Source organism: Cryptotermes secundus, unplaced genomic scaffold (genome assembly GCF_002891405.2).
Source record: "Cryptotermes secundus unplaced genomic scaffold, Csec_1.0 scaffold181, whole genome shotgun sequence".
Lineage (NCBI taxonomy): Eukaryota > Metazoa > Arthropoda > Insecta > Blattodea > Kalotermitidae > Cryptotermes > Cryptotermes secundus.
Window position 1 is genome coordinate 2813946 of NW_019723906.1, and position 13963 is coordinate 2827908.

At 37.8% G+C, this 13963-nt stretch overlaps 1 protein-coding gene across 7 annotated transcripts in view; it reads left to right on the forward strand.

The window, feature by feature from the left end:
* LOC111861941 (endoplasmic reticulum aminopeptidase 1) overlaps nt 1-4818 on the forward strand; it is a 92912-nt gene extending 88094 nt beyond the window's left edge. For all 7 annotated transcript variants that reach the window (XM_023846926.2, XM_023846924.2, XM_023846931.2 and 4 more), the window contains 2 exons: nt 1472-1694; nt 3778-4818. In XM_023846926.2, the coding sequence (XP_023702694.1) occupies nt 1472-1694; nt 3778-3924 (370 nt within the window). In that variant the 3' untranslated portion in view covers nt 3925-4818. The remainder of the gene's footprint in view (nt 1-1471; nt 1695-3777) is intronic.
* Nucleotides 4819-13963: the final 9145 nt, after the last annotated feature.

A 13963-nucleotide genomic window follows, 5' to 3' on the forward strand; every position in this document is an offset into this window, starting at 1 on the left:
ACAGAAAGGAAGAAGGCAGGCTTACAAGGAAATGATGATTTTATTAGGTCAATACAAAAGTAATGTTCTAGTATTTAGAGGTGACAGTCCAGGAAAAGCTGCGCAGTGGAAGGGCAGGTCCATTTGTGAAAGTTGAGGGATGTTGTGATTAGTCATTCATCTGCATTCAGTGCGAGCGGAGGTCCCAAGAGCATTCTTCCTTGTACAGTCAAGTTAAAAATTTTTGACTCTTGGAGTCGTATTTGAGTGCATTATTCTCTAATTACTGTACTAACATTTTATTTTATTGTTTATTTTTGTTTATTTTTTTGTTTATTTATATTTGTACCCCCCCCTCATTGGTGTCTCCACCTTATCGTGGTGAGGGCGTTTGAGTATGCCAAGGACCCTGAGAGCTATACCAGCGGTAGCATAGATACTGGCAGGGCCTCCCTTGCTGGACAGTTCAAAGGGTAGGCATCAGACGAAGAGAGACACCAAAAACCAAAAACTGATGCCGGAAGCAGCGTCATCAGCAGCGACTTGAAGCACAGAGCTCGAGATGGTTCAAGGTCGTATAGCAACAGGCGTGACCAGAGTGGTTTGAATGGCTGTTGTACTGCGATGTGGAAAGCAAATGGAAAAACTACCACATTATCACTTTTCATCATTGTGGAATCCAGACATTCGATATAATATGATCCTACCACTCAAACCGAAATACCTTTCCTATAAAATAGATGGAATCTTTGCAGAACACAATCACAATATTTACGACTCCCTCCGTATCACCCAGAACTCAACCCAGTTGAGTTAATATGGGCCACCGTAAAAAATTGGGTTGCTCAAAACAATACCACATTTAAGATGGATGACATCATTAAACTGGCAGACCAAAAATTGACTTCCATAACTGCAGAACAATGGCAACGTAGGTGCCAACATGTAACGAATATTGAGCAACAATTAATGGCACGGGAAGGCCTTTTGGATGCAGGATGGGAGTTTGTCTTCCATGTTGGTGGTGATAGTGATAACAGTTCTGACGACAGCTCCGATTCTTCTGGTGATGACGAGGAAGGACAGGCATGTGGAGATGATATCTATGTGGACATTGCCGGTGTTTCCCCTTTAGAATAGACCCGTGTAATTTGTAAATAAACTCTTCATGTATATAACAGTGAAAAGTGTATAATAGTGTATAGTACATAATAGTCTGCCATTCGGCACTTAAAACTTAACGTCGGATGTGTGAACATCAGTGAGACTAAACCACCATCACTATGCACCACAATGAGTTAAGAAGTTATTTCCTTTTGAGAACGCATATACTGCATTCCCTGCCACTACCAATACTTCTCCTACCCCATGTCGGCAGACTGTCACCTCTGAGTACTAGCACTTTAATTCTATTCAGTTTTATGTTGGGAATCATGTCTCATGTAATCCGTGATAAGATTCTCGTGATGTCAGCTAAGACATGCTGTTAAAGGTATCTGCTGACTACCCTGGATCGAAACTTGGTCAAACCTCAAGATATAAAGGTTGTCCTAGCTGGAGTGGCTGTTAATCCAGAGGGCCAGTTGCTGGCTTGGAGACACCTGAAAGCTCACTGGCACTACCTGCAATCCATGTTTGGCAACTCGACATACACAATGGGCACTTTCATTTCAGCAGTGACATCTCACTTCACCACGGAATATGACTATCAGGAGGTATGAATTTTATTTTCCTGGTGCTTAATTTTAACTCTGTCACTCCTTAGTGCTGACTGCCTGTCTACTCTCCTTTTCTTATTCTTGCTGTGCCTGGCAGTATAGGCAAGGGACCCATAATATTTCAGTCTGTTCTCTTGTATTCCTGTAGGTAGCCCCTTCTGTTTCATGAAATATATACACAGCTTTTGTTATTTTAATTTTCTGTTAGTGTATAAAATAATGACATTGTGTCTGCATGAATATTTTGGTTTGATAACAACTGATCAGGTATTTAAAACCGACTTGTGAAAAGTACACAGTGCCACATTCTAATTATAGCTACTAATAACAGTAGTGTGAAAAGCAATAATGTCTAATCTTGTAGTTAGTGATGATGGTATATTAATACAATTATTGAGTTTTTGGACATCATCCAGTGGCCTTTTTTTTTTTATTTAAAACCCAACATTTTTGACACTGGATTCTGTCTGTGGTAAGTAAAAGCTTACTCAGTTGGGCCAATTCAACAGAGTTTCTTATCTCCAGAGAAAGGGACTGTTTCTGTCAGTTAGGTGCAACTGAGTAGTCTTTTATCTGAAGACAGTGATGGAATCCAGTCTCCAAAATATTAGCTTTAAATTAAAAATAGGACAATGGATGATGTCCAAAAACTCAATAATTGTAATGTCTAATATAAGGGGCGGTCAAATGAAAACGGGTCACCACGCATAACTCATGTGGCACGCAAGTTGGTAACACTGGAATTTGCTTATAGTACGAACATCTGGTGGGGACTCAAGGAAAGCACATGACGTGCCCTTACACACTAGTTGTTTGTTTATTGTGCTGGAAGTAAGGCTAGCGCTATGTGTGGTCATCCAACATCAGTAGTGAAGGCGGGTAAAGAAGAACAGCGAAGTGTAGTGCGCTTTTTGAATGCTGAAGGAGTCGGAGGATGAGAAATTCATCGTTGCATGTTTGTTGTTTACGGTGAACACAGCATGTCACGTTCACATGTGCTGGCGTGGCATAAGAGATTGCGAGAGGGATGTGTGTCACTGCAAGAGGATGTTCACCCAAGACAGGCTCATCATGTCATCACTCCTGATGTTATTGCTGTGTTGGATGGTCATATCTGGCCAAACCGACGGATCACTGTGGAAGAAATTAGTCTTTTGATGGGAATAAGTCACTGTTCCATACACACCATTGTGACAAAACACCTGCTGTACCGCAAAATCTGCGTGCAGTGGGTTCCACATCAACACGCAGAGGAACAGAAGACTCAGAGAATGGCTGCATCGCTGGGTCACTTGCAACGATACCATGAGGAAGAGTATGCTTTTCTGTCCTGTATTGCCACCATTTTGATCACGAGAGCAAACGGCAGAGCCAACAGTGGAAACACGTGAATTCTCCCCCATCGAAGAAATCCAGAGCCGTACACACAAGTTCCGTTAAAGTGATGATGACCTTCTTCGACTGCAAGGGCCCTCTGCTTGTCGAATTTCTTGAGCATGGGGCCACAATCAGTGCACAGCGCTATGAAGACACTTTGCAGAAACTGAGACGTGTCATAAAGTCAAAACGCCCTGGAATGCTAGCGAACGGCATTACCCTTCTTCATGATAATGCACGTCCCCACACTGCCAACTCTGTGAGGAATATGCTACAAAGATTTGGTTGGGAAGTGCTTCAGCATCCCCCCTACAGCCCAGATCTCTCCTCATGTGATTTTCACATTTTTGGAGACCTGAAGAGAGACATTCATGGACATCGGTTTGCATCAGATGAAGACATATGTGGCTGGGTAAAGATGTGGTTCCGTAGAAGCCCAGAAGCTTTTTCAAGGATTGGATTGACCGTGTTATCTCCCAGTGGAATAAATGTATTAACAGTTTTGGACATTACTTTTGAGGTAAGAAATGTTCTTTAATATGTTTTGGCTTCTGACCCATTTTCATTTGACTGCCCCTCATATTTCTGAATATACTATGAATAAACTATACCATGCCAGTGGCACATGATCATAATCAATATTCTGGAGGAAATAAAATAGTTGGGTTCTAAAATAAATTACATTCATGTTTTGAATGTACAGGTGTTGCAGTTCTTCCAACCTATGAATGTTGGGTCTGGAAACAGAGCACTGAAGCAGAGTTTGGAGACAATTCGATTAAACATCCACTGGGTTAAGGAAAATCAAGATGTTATCAACAACTGGCTCTATGATTATCTAGGAAGATAATACACTGGTGCCTGTGGAATGAGAAACTTTGTATATTTAAATATCTAAGTCAGAGAATGTCAGTCCAAGTGTTTTGAAGTCCGGAACACTTAGCCAAGTGCGACAACTTGACATGTCATTCAAACTGTTCAGAGTCTGGAAGAAACTGAATATTTTGTAAAATCCATGAGGAGAATGAATTCACAGTATTCAATTTAAGCTTACTAGAATAAAGGGACATTAACAAAATAGGGCTCAAAATATCAGACTGAAAGTATGAGGTCAGATGTGTGTCTTTTTCTGTTCATGTTTCATAATGAAGAAAAAAAGCATCAGTTCAGGAATGCATCTGTCATCAAACTGGATGTAGATATGTTTCTCAGTGTTAAGTTAGCATTTGTTGGTTCAAAAAAGATTTCAGACAAACATAAATTTGTTTAGATATTTTCTTCCATAAACTGCTTTGGTACTATGAACCATTTTTAAGGGAATAATGGAAGTCAGAACCTAAAATTAATTTTTCCAAATCCCTTCAAAACAAATAGGAATCCTCTTGAACTTCTGCCATATATAACTCTTTTTTTTTTCACTGTAATTTCTGAAGGCTCTCAAGTGAACAGAAAGGGACAGAAAATATACTTTAGTCTCTTGTGAAGAAATTCTGGGGCCTTACTCTGTTAACACCCTTTTTGTTTATCCTACTTTATTTTGTTTATGTACCTACTGTATAATTTTTGACAGCTGACTGGTTGAATTAAGTTTTAGTAATTGTTTTTATACTGTTTTAAGAATAGGAAACCAACATCATCATAATACATGACTTTCTGCAACTATCATTGCCATCCACATTTTGTTGTTGTATTAAGGTCACACTTTTTTTATTGCTAGCGGGGTGGGACTAAGTCCCTTGTACTGCGGCCACTTCTGGCCTATTGTAGCAGCCCCAGATGATAGGTGAGGGTGATTGTGGAGCAATTGGTGGAATGAAGATTGGCAGGGGAAACTGAAGTACTCAGAGAAAACCTGCCCCAGTGCCACTTTGTCCAACACAAATCCCACTTGACCAGACCTGAGATCGAATCCGGGCCGCCGCGGTGGGAAGCCAGCGACTAACCGCTTGAGCTATGGTGCGGCCCAAGGTCACACTTGCATACCTGGAGATTGAAATAGAAAGGATCTTTTAATGTAGTGCATTTTGGTGCAATGTTGTTGGAGGTGGTGAGTACGGTACATTTAACAACTAGTCACTGTACGGCTCTGTTCCAGCTGCCATCTGTAGTAAATAAGAAAGAATGAAGAATGTCAGTATGGTTGGCCCTGACATTCAGTACATGTACAGACTAAAATGGCCTTTTCCTGATGTGCTGTTCTGTCATTTGTAAATTAATTACAGTTGTGTAAAATTCATGCAGAAGTGAAGCAGATGTACCAGAGCAGGTTTTGTCACCTTTCTTTTCCAGCATCATTGGGTCCCAGTATAGCTCAATCAGTACAGTGAACAGGCTATGGGCTAGGTGACTGGGATTTGACAATTCATTTTACCACCTCATCCCAACTGGCTCTGGGTCCTCCCCAGCCTACTAATGGGTACTGGGGTCTCCTTTCGTGGGAGTGAATGAAGAAGCAGGGGCATGAAGCTGGCCACTTCACTCTGTGAAGTACCAAGATTGAGAATGTGTAGATATATACATCCATTCTCAATATATCATCATGACACGGTGCTTAAGCACAGGGATCTATTGTCATGGCATAATTAATGAAGCACATGACCAACTTTTTTCCAACATCAGTACTGTAGAGAACACATACATGTATCTCTCAGAGCTGCATATTTTTTTCATTATGGACAGTGTTCGTATATATAATGCTCAACATAACGTGACCTACTGTGACTGGTAATGCTCTGCCTGAATTGGGGCACATTTATAGAGAAAATATACTCAAGGAGCTGAAGTAATCAGTGTTCAAGATTGTACCATGAAAGGAAGTGAGAATGGCTTATTTTGAGATACTTTTCCTTGCAGTTGCCCAGACAGACAGGAAAATCCTTCAAGTGGGGATTTTAACCTGGGGCCTCCCATATAGAAAGCAGAAGTATCTTAAATGTATTTAATGATTTACTGTATACATCCCATTCAGTAGGGATTACTGCCATTCTTATTCATGGATGCTGCATCTCTAATGATTAAGCTTAAAAATGACTGATTCTGTAGTGAATTAAAATATGCTGGACTACTAATTGACTGAACTGAATTAACCTATAGTTGACCTTTCAATGAACATATTTTTTTTCCATTCATGAATTTAAATGTGTATAGCCCTACAGATTGTGCATATTTATGGGAAAGAGATTACTGTAGTAGTCATATGCCTGTATTTAATATTATTGCAGGTTGGATTTAAACAAGAAATAGATACTTCTTGAATTTCCTCCAGAATTGTAATTTGGCCAACAGAACTGGTGTCACAGTCACTTGACAATGCCATGCTTGAGTTATCTCTGTGTACATGTAAACACAAATACCCTCACTCATAATGCTGTTTCATTGTCAATGCCTGTGATATAAGAAATGCGCAAACATGAATCAGATTACTCTAAGCACTTAACCTCAACTCAGGTGAATAAGTTGTTGCTTGGCATGAAGTAAATTCATTCTGTTCTTGTCACCTTAATCTATAATTCTTCCTTGTGTTAATGGCCCTTTTAGTTTAGCCTTAGTGTCCCTTAGAATTACTGTCTATCGATATTTCCAGTATATTTCTTTGGGTTTCAGAACATTTCACTTTTTATGGGGCAGGGTTATTAGTCCTGCACTTAACCTCCACTACATGGAAGGCTCTGATTTTCTGTCAGGGTTTACTCCCCCAAGCAAACGATCCCACCCCTCACGTCACCTGCATCTGCTACACTCTGTGCTGTCACTACAAAGTGCACCCAAGGCCACAAGTTAGGTGGCTGAGAGTTTTAATTACAAATGTTAATTACCATTAAGCCTGCAGAAATGTTCTGTGAGGAATAATAAATAATACTCCAGTATATATTTCATCATAATTGAAAACATTCAATACATGACATTGTTTCATACATATTATCTCCTTTAATCAATATGTAATTTCTGCAATGTGAACATGAATTTCTTATAAGAATGTATAGATATTTTATTGTTGTTTACAGAGTTATTTATTATTTTGTTACAGTTTTATTTTATTTTAATGCATTTTGTGAATATTACTTTCCACAATTCAGTGACTAGGAAGTGAAGATTACCAAAGGAGCTGAGCTGAAAGCAGTCATCAGTCTTACTGTCCAAAAGGCAACACACAGACTTCACTATTTGATACTTGAAGCAGAAATAAGACTCTGATACTACTTTTATATATATAAAAAAAGAACTCTATTAAAAAATCTTCATAATATTGAAGCACAAATTTTTATATATACCTATATATGCTCTAGAAATATGTTTCTAATGTTAATGCTAGAACTTGTTTAATATGTTAACCATTATGTTGTATTACACATAGCATATTGTGCAATAAAATTGCTTACAGAGATTAAAATGTTAACGAATAACAGTGAGTTGTGAGAAACTGGGAAACTAGAATCACTGGATTTTGAGAGAATGGTGGTTTTTGTATGACATCAAAACTTAGGTTTGTTATACCTCATTGGAAACTGCATTTTTTCTTTATCAGTTCTGCTAATGTTAAAACAAAGAATAAATGGACTTCCAATTAGATTTATGTTTCATAACATTTTGGGGATTAGAGCCAAATTGGTCCTCAGATTTATTCCAGTTGAAGTGTCTCTAAGTCATGATTGAGAAATATTCATCTACAGGTTGAGTGAGATTGTATTCTGTCGTGCAACTCTTACAAAACTAAAAAAAGTTCATGAAACCATATTATCGGTGGAAATTCAGTGTTTGCAAACAAAAGAGTGTTCTTCCATAAATCTTATATTTGTCACTGCATTCATTTGTGATTTAGCATCAGCATATTGAGCATTACATTAATTTACTCTTGAAGTAGCTCTATGTTTTGGTACAGCTGTAAGAAGGAAAGTAAACTAGCAACACACATCACCAGTAACATTTTTGTCTGAAAAATGAAGAATGTATAGAATACAATGAGCATGACAGAAAGGAAGTAATATTCATTGTATTTAAGTTTGACAAGGAAAATGAGACTGGGAGTATATTCAGTGTGCAGTAGTCGTATACATTTTTGTATTTGATTGTCAGGTAATAAATTATATCCCATTGCCACAGGCTCTTTTTTTATTGTTGTTTTTTATTCCCTCAAATCCTCCAGTGACAAATAGTGATTCAACGATAAACCTCAGTTATGTGCAGTGTAGATATACACATGCGATCTGTGTTCAACTGCACGGTCAAACTGAATTTGACACGTTGCACTGAGTGACTGTCACAACAACTACACTGTTAAAAATGACCATGCACAAATATGGCAAAAAACAACCTGTACTACTGGATTCTGCAGCCACTTAAGTGCCAGGGTTGTCCGTACTTAATATAGGCAGCTATTAATAAAATAATGTTAAAAATCGCCTTTGTTTTGTAGCACAAGTTCCCAAAGAGTGGATAAAAATTGTGTCCGTAAGTAACTGTTAAATGGAAGCTGGTTAAATCACATACTGTAGAAACACAGTTGGTTGAGGGGCTATGCTACAAACTGGAAGGTCGCGGGTTCAAGTCCAGATGAGGTCACTGAATTTTTTTAAATTGACCTAATCCTTCCAGCCGCACTATGGCCCTGGGGTCGACTCAGCCTCTAACAGAAATAAGTACTAGGAATTAATTAAATAATTTTCCTGGGGAGTAAAGCACGGCCAGCGCGTAAGACTGACAACCTTACCGCCATCTTTGAGCTGATTGTCTAGATAATGTGGGACCCTCAACGTCTCTCAACCCTATGGGCCTTCACGGCCTGGTACAGGGATAGCTTTACTTTTTTACTTTACTTTTACTGTAGAAACAGCTCACATGCATCATCTGATGCATATTTTCCTACAATATCAAATATTTTAAACATGCAAGTTATGATTAACATCAACATAGCTGGTTTTAATAAACAAGCACACAAATTGCATTATTACTGTGTAAAACTGGGTCCATATAAGATAATATATTATGTGTAAATTCTCATAATTTCATCCTTCAGACTGCATACATCATTGTACAGAATTACCAACTGTTAATTACAGATACTCTGAAAGGCATTAAGTCATACACCCCAATGTGTCACTACCAATCCCTTAATGATTCTGTAAAGGACTGTAACTGTGGTTAATTCTTTACACTACAGTTACATTGGATATTGTCCATTGTCTAAGATTATTTTCTATACTAGTACCTGACATCCTGCAAATCTGGATCCACCCATATCTTGTTATAACACTGACAGCTGTTATATATATTTGTGTTACTGGTAGCAGTCAAGACGGAACCAAGATGGTCTGGTTGGCATATAAGNACATGCATCATCTGATGCATATTTTCCTACAATATCAAATATTTTAAACATGCAAGTTATGATTAACATCAACATAGCTGGTTTTAATAAACAAGCGCACAAATTGCATTATTACTGTGTAAAACTGGGTCCATATAAGATAATATATTATGTGTAAATTCTCATAATTTCATCCTTCAGACTGCATACATCATTGTACAGAATTACCAACTGTTAATTACAGATACTCTGAAAGGCATTAAGTCATACACCCCAATGTGTCACTACCAATCCCTTAATGATTCTGTAAAGGACTGTAACTGTGGTTAATTCTTTACACTACAGTTACATTGGATATTGTCCATTGTCTAAGATTATTTTCTATACCACTACCTGACATCCTGCAAATCTGGATCCACCCATATCTTGTTATAACACTGACAGCTGTTATATATATTTGTGTTACTGGTAGCAGTCAAGACGGAACCAAGATGGTCTGGTTGGCATATAAGGTCTATATGTGAAATTCTCATGTACAGTTTCTGTCATGGTGCTGCTGACAGTGGCATCTACATGCAAAATAGACAAGTAGCCTCAAAGATGTTATATCAGTAGACCAACTTTCATTTTTCTGCCCTTATTGAATTGAACTGAATTTATTTACATTCTATAAATCCTAAGCAGGTTAGTACCTTTGGATACAGAACAAGTAAAAATGTTACATACATAAGTACAGGCAATTTTAGCTTAAAAATTAATATAACTTAATTTTACATCGTTCTCTATTTACATTGAAGTANTGCCATTACAAGATTAAAAGTTACCACACTGCTATAGGCGCATTCTGGTTTCCATTTTCATAGTGTTTTATAAATATGAAGAATTCTGATGACAGTTTTCACAGGAACTAATCAATAAAACTAATAATAATAAAGTGTTAATATTTAGTTTTATTATGTACTAATTCACCTCAGTTCAACTTTTATGTGGTAACTTTTCATAGTCATGTCTTAATAGCACCCACATCAGCAGATACCCTGAAGCAATTGACAGTTTTAACAACAGGTGATGGAGGACTGGATTTGGAAATAGCAGGAGAATGAATCAGAGAACTTAGATTCATAGACATATTAGAGGATAAAGAAAGAAATACCTATGAAGTAGCAGCAACAAAGTGAGAACAAGAATTTTTAGTTTATTGGGTATTTTGACATTATCTGTATCTGCAGGAACCACTAATATGGCATATGTTACTGTGTCTCACCTATCATATAGGAAACTTCTTTACCAGGAAAGCAAATTATGCACAAATTTAGCATTCAATCCAAGAAACCTAGACATACTGCCTAGCAGGTTGGGTCATCTGCAGATGTCAGAGTCAATTCATTTTTCTTTGTCAAAGTAACTTCCTTAATACATAACTAGAAAATTAAGAAAAAATGTTTATTATTCGACTATTTGAGTTTGTAGATTCTATTCAGAAATGCAGAAAAAAATATTAACTCATTTACTAAACTGCATGTTGGTCAAACTTCATGGAAGAAATAACATTGCAGGGCTTTCTGTATATAGACTCGCTGCTTTATGGTGAATGTAACTTCCTTAGTGCTTGTAAGCAGGCTTCCCATCCTCTATTAGTATGAGCTAGAAACCTGCATGAATAAATAATTTGATTGTTTACTGTAATAAGGTTGAAAGGTTAATGAGAATAGCAATGACGAAACTGTAGGTGGGAGAAAAGCTTGCATTAGTTCCAAATGACTTTTAGATTTCATTTGTACAGTACTGCCCTGTGAAAATATTGTTAATGGTCACTGGTAATGCAATATGACACATACTGCTTTGACTATTTCTGCTAAATACAGAAGCATACATTTGCCTGTCTGTGCATCTATATATGTATATGGTACTTCTTTATGTGGAGACACTTCTGCCTGACTCAGGCATAGAAGGCTGTGCCAATCCAAAGACTTTAAGCAAGTATCATACCTTATAGGCCTATTCATGTATGATCAACATAATTTAAAGTCACAATTGGACAGCCATGCAACCTGATGTAACTGGAAGACATGCTGTACTTCTGAATGTAGATACACCCTGTTACAGACAGGACCATGGCAGGAAAGCAAAGGAAGGAAGTAGAATTACCATCCCACCAGCTTAAGACCATAAGATCTGGAAGCTGAGATATGTTTCTAGCCTCTCATCACATTTTGCCTTAACTGAGAAATCTCCATATTCTCACTCCTTAATGTCTTGTTTGTTCATCATATAATCTAAATACTTTACATTTTGTATATCTATGCTGTAGTAATTTCACATTAATAGTAAGTTATAATTAAAATAATGTTATCTTTGTTATGTTCTATGTACATAATTCCCATAAACATATTGTGAGACTGATGTACTCATCATAAATCAGTATTACAACATACTGTGTAAGATTTGAAGTTCTCAGAGCAGTGACTGAAGGGGTATGATGCCCAGTAGTTTGTATATTGGTACCAGTGTCTCTGAGAAACATGCTACTTCTTTTAATACTTCCCAGAAGACAGTTATCTTCGTAGTCACCATTGTTAGAACCACAAATCCCATACTTATCTACCCAAAGGTGTAGGCAGCATATTCTTCCTAATCATTGGTGTGTATCTACCAAACTATACTACATCACATACCAGAAGACAGTAATCTTCATGATGACATGGTAAAGGATGTATACAGTTTATCGTAAGACTGGTTTCTGCAGCTGACACAGCACTCTACTTGCAATGACCTGCTGTAGCAGCCAAAAATTCAAGGACTGCTTTTCCACTCTAAAATAATTTACCTTATTTCACAGAAGGGTCTTAAAGTTATGGCTGTATACGTCTAAGTATGCCCTACATCATGATAATATAGTTATAGACACCCATCAAAACTGCTGTATGGGAATAAATATTTCATGTCTAATATTTTCTTGACTGTTTTCCAAAGTATGTGGATTGTAAAAAAAAGGTAAAGCTATCCCTGTACAAGGCCATGGAGGCCCATAAGGTTTTGAGACACTGAGGGTCCCATATTATCTACACAGTTGGCTCACAGATGGCGGTAAGGTTGTCAGCCTTACATGCCAGCCGGCCTTAACCCCCCTCCCCCCCGGGAAGATTCCTGGTACTCATTTCTGTTAGAGGCTGAGTCGGCTCCAGGGCTGTAGTGCGGCTGGAAGGATTAAGTCAAGTGAAAAAAATCCACCTCATTGGGACTCAAACCCGCGACCTTCCAGCTTGTAGCTAGTGCCTCAACCAACTACACTACCGCGTGCACTCCTGAACGTGGGTTGTACACATTTTTTTATTTCAGCATGTCCGAAAAATAAAAGTCACAAGCCTTTAAGATGGGTGATCACGGATGCCATAGTCCTCAATTTATGACTCTTTCATCAAAGACTTCATCTCAAGCATTCACAGAATTTTTCACAGTGTACGTCACTATATTATCTTGCATAAAATGCATGTAAGATTTTCCTTCATCACTCAGTTGATCAAAGGGAGGCAGGATCAATCACACAAAACTTTCAGAATTTACTGTTTTTTTTAAGACATTGACCTAATTATCCTCTGCACACTAACTGCACACCAGGCCTCAACTTTCCAATCATGCAATTGCTCTTCGTGAAGACCATAAGGATTTTCTGTACTGCAGTATCTGTTATTTTGGCAGTTTATGTAATCACTTAACGTGAACCCTGCCTTGTCAGAATAAAGCATAGGATCTGGCCCAAGAAGTCCATTGAATACTGATTCCTGACACCACCTACAGCATTGAATTCTTGCTTGGCAATCTGGAGGCAAAGAACTATATAAAACTGTATCTTTGTAAGGCTGTAACTCTATACCATCAATGTCAGCTGTAATGTGCCAACCCCCACTGAAGATCCAAAAGACATAATGACTTTTCTGGGCTTGCTTCCAGTCCTGTACTGATGTTATCCATTTTTCTTAAGAAGTATATGTCTTTCTCAAGATTCTTTTTGTCCAGCACTAATCCTGTAGAACATAATTTTGTTATAACTTTATTTTGAATTGTTGCTTTATAGATCAGTGTACTGTTAGGACACTTACTACAAAGCTTCCTGTGGCATTTACTCCTTGCAGAATGCTGTACAAGGGTATCATATAAAAATAATTTCTGTTGAACACTATATTTCCTCTCTGAAAACTATATTTCACAACTCTGTGAAAAATATTTCTATGTATTTCAAGGACAACCAAATTCACAACAGGCAGTGCTACCTAGATAAGCCAGGAAGCATCAGGTGACAAAGCAACAACTTGGTGGCTAGCACTGGACAGGCATGGGCAAATAAATTTCTAGCTGTGCGGTCTAAAGATAAATTCAATCCCCTGTATTTTGTAATATGCGCTGCTGCTGTTTCTTTTTCTGAATAAACCCTTCCATGTTAATTCTCTTATTACCAGAGAACTCTTGCCAACAAGCGCATGATTTACTTAAAAAAATATTTTACAAAGTCACATATTACAGAAATTTGATGTCTTAGGGATGTGATGCCGTGCAATCTGATATACGATTATCGGTGTTCAAAGGT